Consider the following 15,687-nt stretch of genomic DNA (forward strand, 5'->3'; position numbering starts at 1 on the left):
TTCCAGTCCTCTCTTGGCCTTGCCCTCTGGACTGTCCGCCAGGATGGGATGGGCCAATCCAGGGGATAAGTGCCATGCCCGCGTGAGGGTGGCCCCCAAACCTCCATCGCAACGGGGAGACCCCGGAGGGGTGGGAGCCCACCTGGGCCACCCTCCCACAGAGGGAGGAGCCTGACTCTGACGTGTCCTGATTGGCTGGGTGACACGGTGTTGGGAAGGGCTTTGAGGCCCAAGACTCCGGAGCCCCAGAAAACGGAGGAGGGGTTAACAGAGCGGGACAGGAACACCCAGTCTAGAACGCTGGAAGCTGTGAGGCTGGTGCCTTTCTTCAAGTTTATTCTGGCCCCACCAGATCCCAGAGAGCCAGCAGCTTCCTCTGTTGACTCTGAGGCAGGGGTGGCGGGCTGGAAAGGAGTTGGAGCGAGAGGAAGAGGGTGGACTCTGGGTGGAGGATGAGGGGGTCTTCTGAAGACCGTCTAGTCATCTCGCCTCAGCTCTGCAGCCGGACCCGGCGCTCAGAGATTAACTCCGGGCGGCTCCTCCCTCCTTTGGCTTTCACACGTCTCTTCCCTTTCCCTGAGCCAGAGAGATCCGGGCAGCGCCGGGTCCCGCGCTCCTACCCTGCGGTGGCCCCTTTCGGGGGGCGCCAGAAGGACCTCAGGCACCCCAAGGCCCTGCCCTGGGTGCCGTCGCGTGGTGGGGGTGGGCGCTGCCTTCCGGGCGGGGCCACGTGGCCTCGACCGGGCGGGGGGCTTGGCCTTCCCCTTGTGAGCCCAGTGAGTCAGGCCGCAGCTGTTCCCGCGTCACATGAGGGAGGCTGGCGGCCACTCGGGGGGGAGGGGGCTGTGGCTGGAGGCGGGGCGGGGCGGCGCGCCGGGCGGGGCCGGAGCCGGGGGGCGCCGCCAGAGAGCCCCTGAGCGGCGGCGGGAGAGCAGCACTCGGCCTCCGGGAGCCCAGGTGAGGCCGCGGGGCCCGCGAGGCTGCGGCGGGGCGTGGGGAGGGGGGTCAGCGGTCGCCCCCACCTCGGAGGCTCGCCCCAGGCCTCCGGAGACCCGCCGCGCTCTCCGCCGCTCCCGAGGCCCTCGCAACTTTGCAACTCGGTGAAGTTCCGGAGGCCCGGGACGCGCTGGGGTGCGGGGGCGCCGGCCGCATCTGTGCTCGTCGGTGATCAGAACCCAGGGGAAAGGGCCCGCGGGTCGGGCTGGGGCTGAGGAGAGTTTTCCGTGCCTGGTTGCGTGGAGGGGGGTGTTTAACACCTGGGGTCTGCCGGGCTGAGGGTGGGCGTTCGGTCCCGGCCGCTGCCGGCGCCCTCGGCCGGGCCCCGGGCCGCGGGAGGCGGCGGGGCGGGGTCCGCCCTGGCGGCGGGCGCCCCCACCCCTCTCCTGCGGGTAGCAGAGGGGCTGGAAGACGTGGATCAGACCGCGGGTTTCCGGGTGGGAGGGGCCGGGAATGGGGGCCGCGCAGGGGAGGTCTCGAGGGCCAGCGGGGCGCTCGGAAAGCGGGATCCCGCCTCGACCGGCTCTGATCCCCCTGCCCGCCCCTCTGGCCCAGGCCCGATAGCCATGGCGGTGGAAGGAGGAATGAAATGTGTCAAGTTCCTGCTCTACGTTCTCCTGCTGGCCTTCTGCGTGAGTGGGGAGCGGGGCCGGCGGGGGCGTGCTGGCAGGGTGCGGGGCGACCTGGCTCCGGAGGGCTGAGGGCTGAGGGGCCAACGATCAAGGCAGCTGGAGACCAGATGTGGGAGGAAAAAGCCCGGGCAGCAGCCGAAGCCAGCGCGGCCGTCCCCTCCTCCAGCTTTCGGGAACCTCTGAGGCTGGTGTGGGCCGACAATGGCCGGTCTCCTCTCTGCGAGCCCTCCGGGCCCTTCCTGTCTGGTGACCCAGCCTCGTGTGATATGGGGCAGTGGGGCAACCAGCCAACCGCCTGTTCTGATGCTATCGCCTACCCGCGCCTCGCCTCGGGTGTGCCTCCGCTCCCTGCTTCTCTGTTCTTTCTCTCCCTTCATCCCACTCATTTCCTCCTCGCCCCTGCCGGCCGCTCGGGGTGGGTAAGGGCTCTGCCCATCTCTATGGCTCCAGTCCTGGGCTCCTGGCTTGAGAGGCTACTGTTTGTCCAGGGAGGGACCGGCCACTCTGACCCCTTTAACCCCTCCCTTCTCCCAGGCCCAGCAGGACTGTGGCGCCCTCCTCGCAAAGGGTGAGGATGTGGTCGCTGATGAGGATAGTGAGAGGGCAATTCTGGGAGCCCTGGAGGCTCACAGGAAGAGGCTCAAAGGAAGCACTGCTGTCTGTGAGGCATGTGTGTCCTGGGATCAAGGCTTACTGGAAACTTCTCTTTTTTGCATTTGGTGACGAGTTGCTTGAAGGAAGATGTGGTTCCTCCTGATGGCTTTCTCAGAGAGCCTTGAACAGTTTGCCTAGCCCTCACAGTGGGGCAAGGATGGGTCAGCCTCCTCCCCCACTGTCAGGAGTTTCCTGGAGGTGTAAGAATCGGTCTCTCTGGAGTGGGCTTCCGTCTGTGTCCTGGGTCACCCGCTGCCTTCCACCGTGGGGGGCTGGTGGGTGGTGGGTCTTGAGTCCTGACCTGCCCTCCTCCTCACAGGCCTGTGCGGTGGGATTGATCGCGGTGGGCGTCGGGACCCACCTCATCCTGAACCAGACCATCACCCACGGGGCCACCCCTGGTTTCCTGCTGCCCGTGGTCATTATCGCAGTGGGTGCCTTCCTCTTCCTGGTGGCCTTTGTGGGCTGCTGTGGAGCCTGCAAGGAGAACTACTGTCTTATGATCACGGTGAGTGGGGGTGGGCCAGCGAGGGTGCCTGGGGCTGCCGGAAGGGCATTTCTCTGGGCAGGGTTTGCGGGGGTGGGTGGGTGAGGGAAACCGTGAATGTTCCTGAGACCGGCAGGGCCCTCCCACCCAGACTCCAAACCTGACTCCTGTCCTTCGCACCTGCAGTTTGCCATCTTCTTGTCCCTTATCATGCTAGTGGAAGTGGCTGCAGCCATTGCTGGCTATGTGTTTAGAGACAAGGTAAGCAGGGAATGAGGGTAAGTCCTTGCCTCAGAGGCCTGGCTGCTCTGGGACCCAGGTGCCCTGAGTTCTGACCTCCACGGTGCTCCTCCCTACTCCCAGGTGAGATCAGAATTTAATAAGGACTTCCGGCAGCAGATGCAGAATTATCCAAAAGACAACCAGACGGCATCGATCCTGGACGAGATGCAGAAAGAAGTGAGTGGGGTTGCCGGGAGCAGGGGTGGGAGAAGGAGAGTCTTACCTTCATGTTGAAGATGGGGTCACTTAACGGCCTCTCCCCCATCTCTGCTCTCCCCCAGTTTAAGTGCTGCGGGGCTGCTAACTACACAGACTGGGAGAAGATCCCAACCATGACCAATCGAGTCCCGGACTCCTGCTGTGTCAATGTCACCAATAACTGTGGGGTTAATTTCATCGTGAGGGACATCCATGTTGAGGTAGGAAGGGTGCTGAGATAGTAGGGGGCTTGGGGAAGCTGGGAAATGTTTCAGGAGGTGAGAGGGACTGAGGTGGAGGTGAAGAAGGTTGGGGCTCTGGGAAACTGGGCGTCAGGGATTGGGAGGGAATCTGGTAATGCTGAGGATGGGGTGAAAGGGACAGAGGGTGGGGGAGCCAGGTGGGCAGGGGAGAGGGGTGTGGGAAATTTCTGACGGGGTCTTGTCTTATGTGCCTGCCGCCCACCAGGGCTGTGTGGAGAAGATTGCGGCCTGGCTGAGGAAGAATGTGCTGGTGGTGGCTGCAGCGGCCCTGGGCATTGCCTTTGTGGAGGTGAGAGGCACCCATGGGATCTGGGAACTCGGGGCGGCAGGAGGGTGCTGAGCAGGGGCCGGGTCTGTGGAGGGGAGCACTGCTTGTCTCTGGGGTCTCGAGGTGGGTCTCTGTCTTGCCTCCCCGGCTCCTCTCCACCCCCGTCTCTCTGTCCTTCTAGATCCTGGGCATTGTCTTAGCATGTTGCCTTGTGAAGAGCATCCGGAGCGGCTATGAGGTGATGTAGGGGGTCTGTCTCCTCAGCCCCCTCATCCGGGGGAGTGGGGCAATATACGCCAGGTTTTTCAATTAAACGGATTATTTTTTCAGACCCCAAAGAGAAGCAGTCTCAGTTTGTCTTAGACAGTGATACTTTATCCGTTCTCCCTCTTCATCCATGTTCCCGCCCCCTGGGACCCTGTTCTAGCCCGCCTCTGGGAAAGGGGGCCTGTTGGGGGCGGGGGCGGGGCTCTCTTCGGTCTGGCAGTGGCTGTGGGGACCCAGTGCAGGTTGGGGCCCATGGCCCTCCGGTGCTGCCGGGCTCAGCGCCGAAGGGTTCATGAAACCATCTCCCAAGTCAGTGGGGTTCCCTCCAAAGGCCCTCCCTGGGGGAGGCCAGCCTGCGTCCACCACTGACATCTCGCTGGCCTTCTGCCCAGCTCTGAGGTCCCGGCAACTCCTGCCCGACTAACGCTTAAGGGGGCCCGGCTTCTCTCGGGCCGGTGACAAGTCACTTTTATACCGGTGCGGCCAGTTTAGGTCCTTCTTGACTTACCTTAGATAATAGAAGAATTTAAGAGGTGGGTGCCCGTTTTTCAATGGAAACCACCCAGCTTGGCCGTGACTCCCCTTCACCACCTCCCCACACCCCTATCCCGCTCTAGAACACGCGACCTCAGCCTCACTGCGCGCAGAAAGGCGACATCCAACAGTGCCCTCTGCTGGGCACGTCTCTAGGTGCAGCTTCAAACACGCAAGCCTGGCCCCTTGCGCCCCCTTGTGGGTACTAGATGTTTTGCAGGTACTTAACGCGCCAGAGGCCCTGGAGGACGTCAGCTTAGGGGGCGGTGGTTGGTGAACCCGTGTCTCCTGCGTCTCTTGCATGGTAGGTGTATCCTTTACCACTGAGCCACCAGGGAAGCCCCAGCCTAGGTCAGGAGCTGAATGCGGTCAGCCTCCCACTGTGCAACCATGAAATTAAAAGACGCTTACTCCTTGGAAGGAAACTTATGACCAACCTAGATAGCATATTAAAAAGCAGAGACATCACTGTCAACAAAGGTCCATCTAGTCAAGGCTATGGTTTTTCCAGTAGTCATATGGATGTGAGAGTTGGACTATGAAGAAAGCTGAGTGCCTAAGAATTGATGCTTTTGAACTGTGGTGTTGGAGAAGGCTCTTGAGAGTCCCTTGGACTGCAAGGAGATACAACCAGTCCATCGAAAAGATCAGTCCTGGGGTGTTCACTGGAAGGACTGATGCTGAAGCTGAAACTCCAATACTTTGGCCACCTGATGCGAAGAGCTGACTCATTTGAAAAGACCCTGATGCTGGGAAAGATTGAGGGCAGGAGGAGAAGGGGACGACAGAGGATGAGATGGCTGGATGGCATCACTGACTCGATGGACATGGGTTTGGGTAGACTCCGGGAGTTTGTGATGGACAGGGAGGCCTGGCGTGCTGCGGTTCATGGGGTCACAAGGAGTCGGACACGACTGAGCAACTGAACTGAACTCCCACTGTGCACCTTCATTTCTGCCCACCCACAGTGTTTTTTGTTTTGAATAATACACATTTATTGAGTGACTGTTATATGCCAGGCACCAGGCAGTACCAGGGTGGGAGACAGAATAAATCAGAGTCCTTGCCTTGAACAACCATCTCTTGCTGGACTGCTGGATTTAGTAGACTGTCTGGGCAGGCTTGGGAAGGACCCAGGTGAGCACAACATCCACCAGGCTGGCTGGCAAGTAGGAGGCTGGCAACCAGAGCAGCTTGGCATCCCAGCCTGGGCTGTAGCGGGTTCTGGGATGACGGGCAGTTAGGGCATGCTCCACGCACCTGCTCACCTTGGCCAGGTCCGGGTCACAAATCATGTTCATGATCCGCTGCTGCACGCTCAGGTCTGCAGCCCAGCGGACGGTTGTGATCAGGTCCCTGTCCTGCTCCAGCCCGCCCCAGCCTGTGTCTCCTGGGGTTCTCAGTCCCTTCCCCAGTTTGGGGTATGGGCAGGTTGCCTATGGCTGGGGTGTTCTCCTATGGCACCCCGTTCTCCCTCACCCCCTCCCTGACTGCCCCGCATGTCTCCTCCCAGCAGGCTGATGCGGGACTGGCCTTCCGGCACCCTTTTTTCCCCTCATATGCCCCGTTGTGGGCCCAGCTACTCACATTTGGCGAGGAAGGCCTCCCCGTAGAGGGCCTGTGTGGCTGGAGGTAGCCGTGCCCAGCAGGCCTGCAGGGTGGCCTCCAAAGTGTCCAGGTTTGTCACAGGGGTTCGGAAGAAGCCAGGTTCCACGACAGAGACCCGCACCCCGAAAGGAGCCACGTCTCGCCTGGAGTGAGGGCAGAGGGAGGTTTCTGGGTTCTTGTCTTTATAGGGAGAGGACCTTCAGAGACACGCGTAGGGATGCTGAGATGGGAAAAGGATCAGGATTTCTGACAGGAAGAGACATCCCCACTGCCATGAGATGAGGGGCAAGCGGGCCAGAGGGAAGGCGGAGGTTCATTTGGTTTTGTTTTTGGCCATGTTGTGTCATGCAGGATATTAGTTTCCCAAGCAGGGCTCAAACCCGGGCCCCCTGCAGTCAAAGCAGACAGTTGTAACCACTGGACCAGGGAAGTCCCAAGAAGGTTTATTTTGGTTTTCCTTCCTTTTGTATTCTCTTCTAGCACCTAGAGCAGGGACCAGCAAACTTCTTAAATGGCCAGATAGTAAATATTTTCAGCATCGCAGATCTAAATATTATGTAGGTACTTACATTACCGATTATAGTGTAACCATTTAAAAATGCAAAAGCAAAAAAAATAAAAATGCAAAAGCCATTATTAGCTTGCAGGCAGCTGGCTAGAGATCTGGCCCTGGAAGCACAATCTGCCAACCCCTGAACTGGAAGAATCACATTCCCTAGATCCCAAAACACAGGGTCCAAAGTGCTGGATCTTTGCTGGGGAAAAGTTAGACTGGTGTTTGCTGGGGGAAAGTGGGAGTACCCAGAACAGATCACCCAAGTCCAAGTTGAAAGTTATTTCTGGGATGCTGATTGGAAAATTAAATGACAGGCATAGGGACAAAATGGATATTGCTGCTATTTGCTGAGTGATAGTGACAGAGGAAGGCTTCCTTCAGAAGGCGGGCTCAGCTTGAGGAAACCAAAGGTCTGTTCCAAATTCTGTCCCTGTTCCTAGGTCCTGCCTCCTTTGTGCGCTCCTGGGACTTCGGAGGTTACTGTTTAAAGACAAGGGGCAGCAGGACGTGAGACCAGGCTCTATAGGCACGTGTGCCGGTGCCCCCACCGTTGTGTGGTCTTGGGTGGGTTTGGGTGTTTGTGCGTGTGTGTTAGTTCCTCCACGTGTCCGACTCTTTGCGGCCCCACAGACTGTGGCCCACCAGGCTTCTCTGTCCATGGAATTCTCCAGGCAAGAATGATGGAGTGGGTAGACATTCTCTTCTCCAGGGGACCTTCCCGACCCAGGGGCGGAACCTGGGCCTCCTGCACAGCTGTCTGAGACACCAGGGAAGCCCATCCCCTGTGGGCGCTGACACAGCCTCACAGGACTTGAGGGAGAGCTCAACGAGAAAGTGCTACGTAAAGGTACTCACGGTGAGTGCTGGTCACCATTAGTAACAACACACTAGTGAGAGTGGGACTTGGGGGCATTCTCTATGTACCAGGGTCTGCTGGAGCCTCACACGTGCCCTCATCTTACTCGCCCACGAGGCAGGCCTCGTCGCGGTTTAACAGGAGGAACAAACTGGGGAAAAACAGTGAGTGGCTAAGGTCACCCAGCTCACAGGAGTGAAAGCTGGGGTCTGAACCCAGGAAGTCGAGCCCTAAGTTGTCTCTTAAGCCCTGAACTCTCCCTTGCCATGTGGTGGGCAGCTGCTGATTTGCTGGCTGAGCAGGCCCCCTGAGTTGGAGCAGAGCCCCTGCCCCCTCACCTCAGGCTGTCAGAGAAGGCCTCCAGGCCAAACTTCGAGACGCAGTAGCCCCCTCCATTGGCGGCTAGGCGGCCCAGGACGCTGCTGATGTTGACCACTCGGCCCCGGGCCCGCAGCAGCAGTGGCAGCAGGGCGAAGGTGACCCCGATGGGGCCCAGCGTGTTCACAGCCAGCACCCGCTGGAAGTCCTCCCGCGTCTGCCACGGGGTGGGCCCAATGATGCCAGCCACACCAGCGTTATTCACCAGACCAAAAAGCCCTGTGGGGGCGTGGGAGGCGTGGGGTCGGGCAGGCATTCCCATGGCCCCTCCTTCCCGGGAGGCTCAGCCCTGCTACCCCCCACACAGTCCTGGCTTCCCACAGCACCTGTGTGTGCACACCTCTCAGGCCTGTCCCCGTGGCCCCTGCCACACTCACCTGCTTCCCCAACGTGCGTTTCCACCCACTTGGCTGCCTGCTGGACGCTCTGGGGATCTGTGACATCCAGTAGGGTGGCGTGGAGGCGGGAGGAGGCAACCTGCTGGAGGTCCTCCACCCCCGAGGGTGTCAGGCAGCTGGCCAGGACTCGGAAGCCTCTCTGGTCCAGCCTCAGAGCAAGGAGCCGCCCGAAGCCCGAGTCGCAGCCGGTGATGAAGATGAAAGCGTCGCTGGCTGGCAGGCACTGCCGGTCCCTGAGCAACCACAGCGCGGCCCAGAGCAGGACCGCCAGCAGCAGAGGCAGCCACATGGCCGGGGCCCCGGTGACCTGCAGGCGGCAGCCCAGGCGGGGCAGGGGGACGTGTCTGGTTGATGCTGGCCCGCCGGCCCTGACCCCTCAGATTGCTGCCTAGCTGGAAGTCTCTGGTTTGAGCAAATTGACAAATTACCTGCTTGGCAGATAACCTGCAGACAAACTGTGGTTCATCTAAGCGAAATGAAGGTCTGGGCAGACCCTGTGTCTGGGCAGCTGAACTGAAAGGCGAGCTGGGTCCTGTGCGCAGACCGGCTGCATGGGAGCAGAGGGGTCTTGCCTGTTGTCACCTCTTAGCTCCTACTAAGCCAGCTGAGCCCTGGTTTTGGAAACGCGTAAGGGGCCCCTGCACTCTAGTCCTGGTGGCTCCAAACTTACTGTGTGAGGCTGAGGGCCGCCCTGTGGCTCTGGACTGGTTTTCTCATCTACCAAGTAGGGCTAACACCCAGCATGCCCACCTGGGGGCCGTGGAGGATCAGAGGGGGTCAAGTGTGAGGGGACACGTGAGGAGCTTCAGGCTGTGAGTTATCAGTATCACTAGTCTCCTCGTAGCCGCTGCCCACCCCTCCCCCCAGTACCCCGCTTACCTCCTCGGGAGAGCTGCTGGCAACTACTACAGCACCTGAAGCTGCTCCTTTGGTTTTGATTGAGACTTGTGGTCCAGGTCTTCCCAGGCTCCCACACTAGCTACAGCTAAGGCCAAAGTCCGTGGCGGGCGGACTGGGTGCCAGGAGTATTAAGTGCACGTGGGGCTGGCGGGGGTGCGGGAGGAGGAGCCAGGGGAGCCGGGCCTGCGGGCTGAAGCCAGGACTTGGCACCAGCCAGCAGCGCCCGGCTCCCCCCGGGCTCGGTCCGCTCTAGTGGGGCTTCCTGGCTCCCTCTGTCACGGATTCTTAAGACGAGGGTATCTGTCCAGGATGGCAGCTGTCACGGATTCTTAAGACGAGGGTATCTGTCCAGGATGGCAGCTGCCCCCTCTGTTGGTAACCTTGGACCTGTCAGTCCGCCCCCTCCCTGCCCTGAAGTGCTCCCACACCCAAGAGTTAATCTCCCACCTGGTCCAGACTCATGACACTGCTTAGCACCAGGCTGGGAGAGGCCATGAGCACGCGGACAGGCAGAGAGCCAGAGCTGGACCAGGCCTGCTCCCCGTCTCATTTCTCCTCTGCCAGAAACGGAAGTCCTGGGTTGGGAGGCTTGGGATGGGGCCCACTGCCCTTCCCTGGGGAGGGGTGGGGAACGCCCACCGTCTGCTTACCGGGAAGGTACCTGCAACAGGTACCAGGCCCGAGGAGGAGAAGAGACTTGAGACTGTTAGAGGAAGCTAGTCCCTGTCCCTACCCGAAAGAGACACCCAAACGGTAGCGTCTCTTAAGAGGAAGAGCCTTTGACTCTTCCATCCCCGCCGCCCACACTAAGCTAGTAGTCCTTGAGACAAACACAGAGAAACGGAGGCTTGTGTTTTATTCAGGGGCGGTCAGCCTCCCTCCTGCCCGCCTGGGGCACGTAGGAGGAGCGGGGAAAGCGGGGGCAGCTGGAGCTAGGAGGGGGCCGACTGCAGCTGCCCTTTGTAGACGTACTCCAGCGCCGTGGCAATGGTGCGCATGTCCAGCTCGATGCTCCGAGCCCAGTTCTCCACATCCCCGATTTCCTGGAAGGGAGCCCAAGAGTCAGGGTGGGTGGGGTGTGGCTCCAGGGGCTGGATGGGGGCACATTCCATCCTTCCCCTAGAAAGGGCTTTGCTTGAACTCGCCAGCTGCTTTTACCTCTTCCTCTAACTTCCGTGGCACTGAAGCCATAGACTTCTGGGCTTTCTGGGACTATCCCCACTTCCTTCTTAACCCCAGGCCAGAGGGGAGCCCCTGAGAGCGCAGTCAGTAGGGTCACAGGATGAGGCTGGTGAGGCAGGCAGTGTGGCTTACCTTGAGTGCCTGGTTGAAGTTCTCCACCATCCCGATCCACTGGCCTGTCTGCTTGGCAAACTGGGCTGCCTGGACCTGCAGGGTCTTCACCTCGTGGTCGAGCTTCCTCTGGTTCATGTAGGCCTGGGCCACACTAGAGGTCAGAGGAGGGGGGAGGCCATCTCACCCACCTGGTGGGGAGTGGTCTCCAGGACTAACATCCCAGGGCTGCAGTGGCAGGCTGCTCAGGAGTCAGGCTGGAGAGAACCTTGGGATTTCGGCCATTCCTGGATGTAAGGCAAGTGACTACAAGTGCACGCAAGTGAGCCCAGTCCCTTCCTTCCACTCCCAGGATTCCCAGGAGAGCTAACTAGATACAGACCACTTCCTGCCCCGAAAGGAGCTCCCAAGGCTGGGGGAGAGAAGGGAGGGTGCACGTGGTTGGCGGGGTAGAGGGGGTACCACTGGGGAAGAAGCTGGGAGGGAGAAGGGGCTGTGGGGAGGCTGGGAAAATCCAGCAGCAGGGACACATCTGGCAATGATTGGGAGGCCAGGGATCAGTGCAAGAAGTTGGGAAGGGAAATCGGGCCCCTCCCTGAACCCAGGGTGGGATGGGAGAGCAACCCCCTCCCCAGGAACTTAGGGTCAAGAGAAGACATCCCTAGGGCTGCTTCCTGGCTCTGTCTCTCTCCCAGTCCTCCTTTCGCCCACACAGATGAACGAACACACACACGCGCTCTCTCTGTCTTCCTTCTGCTCTAGGCAACAGTCTTTCTTTTCTCCTCAATCACGGTTCGCTGCAGTTCCATTACTGCCACGAGGCTGGTATCCCCAGTCCTCTGCCCACTCACCCCCATTCTCGCAATAATTGTGCAACAATTGTTCTCCCTAATTGGTTGCTGAATCTTTCATTCTCCACCCCAAAGCTCTAGGTCAGCTGGGAGACTCCACATCCGGTACCCCCACCCACTGGAATCTGTGGGGGCTGGAGGGGAGCAAGGGGGTTGTGGGGGGCGGGGTGGGTTCCAGAGAGTGGGAAGGACACCTGACAGGCGCTGAGACTGAGCCTTTGTTTTCCTCTCCCGGGAATGAGAGGAGCTGTGGGCGGCAACACAAAAGGCTTTCTAATCTGGCTTTGGCTTAGCTGCCCTCTAAGCTGGACGTAGGGTGGCCCCGAGCAAAGCAAGTGAAGCGGGAGAAGCCCGGGCCAACCCCACAGCAGAGCCTAGGAGGCGCCGGCCCTGCCCCTTATTTTTGGGAGACAGCTGGGTCACAGAGTGGGGTGTTACAGGAGCTGAAACAGTAATCTCAGGGGGCTCCCAATGCTTTCAGTTTCCCCTGGGAGCTCCTGAAATCCCCATGTTTCCCACTGAGCTTCTGCTTTCTCTCATTCACTCTGAGTGGAGGGGTAGAACTAGAGGGGGGATCCGAGGTCCCAACCACAGCCTTCTCTTCCCCTAATCTGCCCGAGATGAGCAATGAAGATGATCATCCCTGCCTGGCTCACTTGGGTGACTCAGTCTCTGAATTCACCACCAAGCTATGCCAGTTGCCCTGGGTAGAAGGCATCACACTGCCTCCTTTCTCCCAACAGATGGCCTGGCTATCAAATCACCATCTCTGCACTTTTCTGGGTCACTTAGGATCAAGAGACAATGTTCACTACTCCTTCCCATGTATCTGGTCATTACTGGCATCCTTACTTAGGATGGGAGCAAGGGGTGGTCTCTGGAGACCCGGAAGGATGGCGAACTGTCAGCCTGGCTCTGCGGTGGCTCCTGGCACAGGTTCTGCCCTCACCCTCACCAGCTGTGTCATCTCTTTCCTGCCAGTTGCTCTCCAGACTTGCCAGAGGGTGGGGCGTGCAGAAGGAGAGGGTGGGAAGCTGTGGGGAAGGACGGTGCTCTCCCTCCGACTGGAAGTGACAGCTGGACTTGGAGGGGTGAAGGGACACGGCCAGATGGCATCAAGTCGTGAGCGCCAGGGAGGTTATTGTTGGGAAGGGGAAATCCTGCTGCTTCTCCACCGGCCACAGCTGCTCCCCCTGCCCAATGTTAGGGGTCAGAGCTGACTCAAGACTCTCTCCATAGAAGTTAAGCTGGGTGGGGGAGGGTAGGGGAATGAGGGGAACAGCTCATCCCCTCAGGAGCAGCCTGAGGGCTAGGCCAGTGCCTAAACTTGGGTGGAGGGGTGTTCCTGTTGATGGGAAGAGGCTCATACCCCACATTGAGGTGATCGACCAAAGCTTCTGTCAGGCAGGTCGCTGCAGTGATGGCCTCCCGCCTTCTCTTCTCTGGGTGGAGGGGGGAAAGGGATTAGACAGGAGACTTGGTTTTTTGAGGAGTGAAGCTTAAGGTTCCCCACCCATTCATTACTATTCTGCTAGCTATGGGAACACCTGAAGTCATTCCAGAGTGCCAGAGCTAACAGGGCCTTGCAAAACATAAAGCAAGCCCTCTCACTTTCGAGGTGAGGAAACTGGTGGCCTGAGAAGGGAAGCGATTCGCCCAGGGACGCCGAGTCCTTGGCAGCGACCACGACTCCAGACTCTCGGGCACATTTCCCCCACTGGTCTGGCCTAAAGATTGGTAAGTCGGGGGTTCCCAGCCTCGATTCAGGACACAACGGCCCCATCCCCATTTCGGCAGTTTCAGGCCTCCGGGAATCCCAGTCCTGTCGGGTCCTCAACACCCTCCCTCTCTTCGGGAGGTTTCCGTCCCACTTCCGGGACGAGCGGCTCCCTGGACCAATCGGCGCAGCGTTCCGTGGGCAGGGGGCGGGGCTGGGACACTGCGGCCAGGGCGCTGGGGGCGTTGCCTAGGGGGACGCTAATGCTGCTGAAGGGACCGGGGCCATCGGCAGGGGACGGAACTGCCCCCCACCAAAGCTCCTGTCATTTCCTCCCCCCAACCCGCGCCCTTCCCCGGATCCGGGCCGTTACTCGAGATCCAGGCTCCGGGCTGAGGCGAGGCCCCGGAGGGAGAGAAAACGGCGGGCTGGGCATGCGGCTCACCCTGCAGCTCTTTGCGTTCACTCTGCTTGGCCTGGTGTTCTCTCAGCAGGCGGGACAGCATGGTCGCGGCGCGCTGGGGGCAGGGCGTGCCCGGCCCGCCTCGGACTCGCGGAACTGGACTCACCGCTTGACTCCCGCGGGGCCGGGGTCACGTGGCCGCAATGTCACGTGATGCCCGGAACCGCCCTCCTCTTGAGACCTGGGGTGGCCGCTGGTCAGGATCTTGGCTGGGAAGGGAGGTGATAGTCAGGGCAGGTGAGCTCTTGTCTTTATTGGGAACTCACTTTGGTCAGTGTGGGAAGACGTTTTCTTTAGTACTCAGATTGCAGAACAGTTTTTAATCTCCTCTGAATCCCAGGATCCTGGGAGGGTTGTTGTTGCCAGGCTGTCTATCGTGGTTCGGTTGTTGCGGGAGCAGAGGTTCCCAGGGCTCATTGAAATTCTTTTCCTTCTCTGGCCTTTTCCTCCTGGCAGCTCTGGCCGGTTCTCAGTGAGTCCTCAGCTCCTCCCTCTAGAGGGGGAATGCTGTCCTCTCTCTTCTCGCCACCCCGCCAGAGTCCCTCAGCATTTTAGGCATTTCCAGCGGCCTCCTAGGGAGCTTTGCTAATTTGGCTGGCTATGTGTGGTGAATGTGCCTTTCCATCTCTGTCCTTTTGTGGTTAGGGAATGCGAACCCATTTATTTCAGTCTTACCAGCAGAACAAGTGCTGCTGCCAAAGTAGAAGGTAAATTATATAACACCTCTCTGAACTAAAGAAGTGTTTCTGGGATTAACCCCAACAAGGAAAAATTATAAACATCACCAACATGTGCTTGCTGTTACAGCATTCTTTCTTGGTGTGCCGTGCACCGACATGCTGGGTGGCGTTGGGCAAGTTGCGTATCCATTCTGGATGTTGGTTTTCTCCTTAGTAAAATTAGAAGATTGGATTAAATCTGTGGTTCTCAGCCTTAGCTAAACATTAGACTCAGTTGGGGAAGTTTTTAAAAAAATATGCCTTGGTTCGTGATCAATCTCTGAGCATGGAGGCCTGGTACAAGTATTTTTTAAAAAGTGGTTCAGGTGATTGTAGGGTGCCCCCAGGGTTGGGAACCACTGCACTAAACCATCTAAAGCTGTTTGCAAAACTTTGGTATTCTCTCACTTCAGTTACATGGTTGAAAACTGACTTCATTATATGTACTTGCAGGGGGAGGAGAAATGGATGCTGATTTATTTATTTATTTATTTATTTATTAATCAGAATAATTTCTGTATTAAAATCCAGATTATCCATTATTGTTCCCAGGCGTATTTGAACAAGGTTTGTAAAACATACATTTACCTTGATTTTCTCAGGATCCTGACCCTGAAATTGCTTCTGTGTTTACATGTGGCTATTAGATCAATTACTTTTCTTTTTTTTTTTAATTTTTCCATTTATTTTTATTAGTTGGAGGCTAATTACTTTACATCATTGCAGTGGTTTTTGTCATACATTGAAATGAATTAGCCATGGATTTACATGTATTCCCCATCCCAGTCCCCCCTCCCACCTCCCTCTCCACCCGATCCCTCTGGGTCTTCCCAGTGCACTGGGCCCGAGCACTTGTCTCATGCACCCAACCTGGGCTGGTGATCTGTTTCACCCTAGATAATATACTAGAACAAATAATTTCACAATTTGTATGGAAATACAAAAAACCTCGAATAGCCAAAGTAATCCTGAGAAAGAAGAATGGAACTGGAGGAATCAATCTGCCTGACTTCAGACTATACTACAAAGCCACAGTCATCAAGACAGTATGGTACTGGCACAAAGACAGAAATATAGATCAATGGAACAGAATAGAAAGCCCAGAGATAAATCCACGAACCTATGGTCACCTTATCTTTGACAAAGGAGGCAAGGATATACAGTGGAAAAAAGATAACCTCTTTAACAAGTGGTGCTGGGAAAACTGGTCAACCACCTGTAAAAGAATGAAACTAGAACACTTTCTAACACCATACACAAAAATAAACTCAAAATGGATTAAAGATCTAAACGTGAGACCAGAAACTATAAAACTCCTAGAGGAAAACATAGGCAAAACACTCTCCGACATAAATCACAGCAGGATC

General features: G+C 57.9%; 3 protein-coding genes across 3 annotated transcripts; 1 reads left to right on the forward strand and 2 right to left on the reverse strand.

Moving 5' to 3' along the window:
- Positions 1–850: 850 nt before the first annotated feature.
- Positions 851–4,123, forward strand: CD63 (CD63 molecule). Its single transcript, XM_070454839.1, has 8 exons — positions 851–957; positions 1,552–1,628; positions 2,602–2,790; positions 2,956–3,030; positions 3,133–3,228; positions 3,333–3,470; positions 3,718–3,801; positions 3,962–4,123. The coding sequence occupies exons 2-8, from the start codon at positions 1,563–1,565 to the stop codon at positions 4,025–4,027; spliced, it is 714 nt and encodes a 237-aa protein (XP_070310940.1). The 5' UTR covers positions 851–957; positions 1,552–1,562; the 3' UTR covers positions 4,028–4,123.
- Positions 4,124–5,551: 1,428 nt separating this feature from the next.
- On the reverse strand, positions 5,552–10,015 carry RDH5 (retinol dehydrogenase 5). The gene is made up of 5 exons (XM_020908495.2): positions 9,257–10,015; positions 8,357–8,684; positions 7,940–8,198; positions 6,169–6,332; positions 5,552–5,905 (listed from the first exon to the last, which is right to left on the reverse strand). Exons 2-5 carry the CDS (start codon positions 8,664–8,666, stop codon positions 5,682–5,684), a joined length of 957 nt encoding a protein of 318 aa, XP_020764154.1. The 5' UTR covers positions 8,667–8,684; positions 9,257–10,015; the 3' UTR covers positions 5,552–5,681.
- A 101-nt stretch (positions 10,016–10,116) lies between these two features.
- Positions 10,117–13,804, reverse strand: BLOC1S1 (biogenesis of lysosomal organelles complex 1 subunit 1). Its single transcript, XM_020908494.2, has 4 exons — positions 13,584–13,804; positions 12,791–12,863; positions 10,592–10,724; positions 10,117–10,320 (listed from the first exon to the last, which is right to left on the reverse strand). Exons 1-4 carry the CDS (start codon positions 13,642–13,644, stop codon positions 10,210–10,212), a joined length of 378 nt encoding a protein of 125 aa, XP_020764153.1. The 5' UTR covers positions 13,645–13,804; the 3' UTR covers positions 10,117–10,209.
- Between the last annotated feature and the right edge of the window lie 1,883 nt (positions 13,805–15,687).

The sequence above is a fragment of the Odocoileus virginianus genome, chromosome 24, assembly GCF_023699985.2.
Source record: "Odocoileus virginianus isolate 20LAN1187 ecotype Illinois chromosome 24, Ovbor_1.2, whole genome shotgun sequence".
Classification (NCBI taxonomy): domain Eukaryota; kingdom Metazoa; phylum Chordata; class Mammalia; order Artiodactyla; family Cervidae; genus Odocoileus; species Odocoileus virginianus.

Coding starts and splice junctions, on each gene's coding strand:
- CD63 (XM_070454839.1), top strand. CDS start 1,563: ATGGCGGTGGAAGGAGGAATGAAATGTGTCAAGTTCCTGCTCTACGTT. Junction 1,629..2,601: donor TTCTCCTGCTGGCCTTCTGC/GTGAGTGGGGAG, acceptor TCCTCCTCACAG/GCCTGTGCGGTGGGATTGAT. Junction 3,802..3,961: donor TGGGCATTGCCTTTGTGGAG/GTGAGAGGCACC, acceptor CTGTCCTTCTAG/ATCCTGGGCATTGTCTTAGC.
- RDH5 (XM_020908495.2), bottom strand. CDS start 8,666: ATGTGGCTGCCTCTGCTGCTGGCGGTCCTGCTCTGGGCCGCGCTGTGG. Junction 6,333..7,939: donor GCCTTCTCTGACAGCCTGAG/GTGAGGGGGCAG, acceptor CCCTCACTCCAG/GCGAGACGTGGCTCCTTTCG. Junction 5,906..6,168: donor GGAGGCCTTCCTCGCCAAAT/GTGAGTAGCTGG, acceptor GCTGGGCTGCAG/ACCTGAGCGTGCAGCAGCGG.
- BLOC1S1 (XM_020908494.2), bottom strand. CDS start 13,644: ATGCTGTCCCGCCTGCTGAGAGAACACCAGGCCAAGCAGAGTGAACGC. Junction 12,864..13,583: donor TGAACGCAAAGAGCTGCAGG/GTGAGCCGCATG, acceptor CCCTCCACCCAG/AGAAGAGAAGGCGGGAGGCC. Junction 10,321..10,591: donor ACTTCAACCAGGCACTCAAG/GTAAGCCACACT, acceptor GCTCCCTTCCAG/GAAATCGGGGATGTGGAGAA.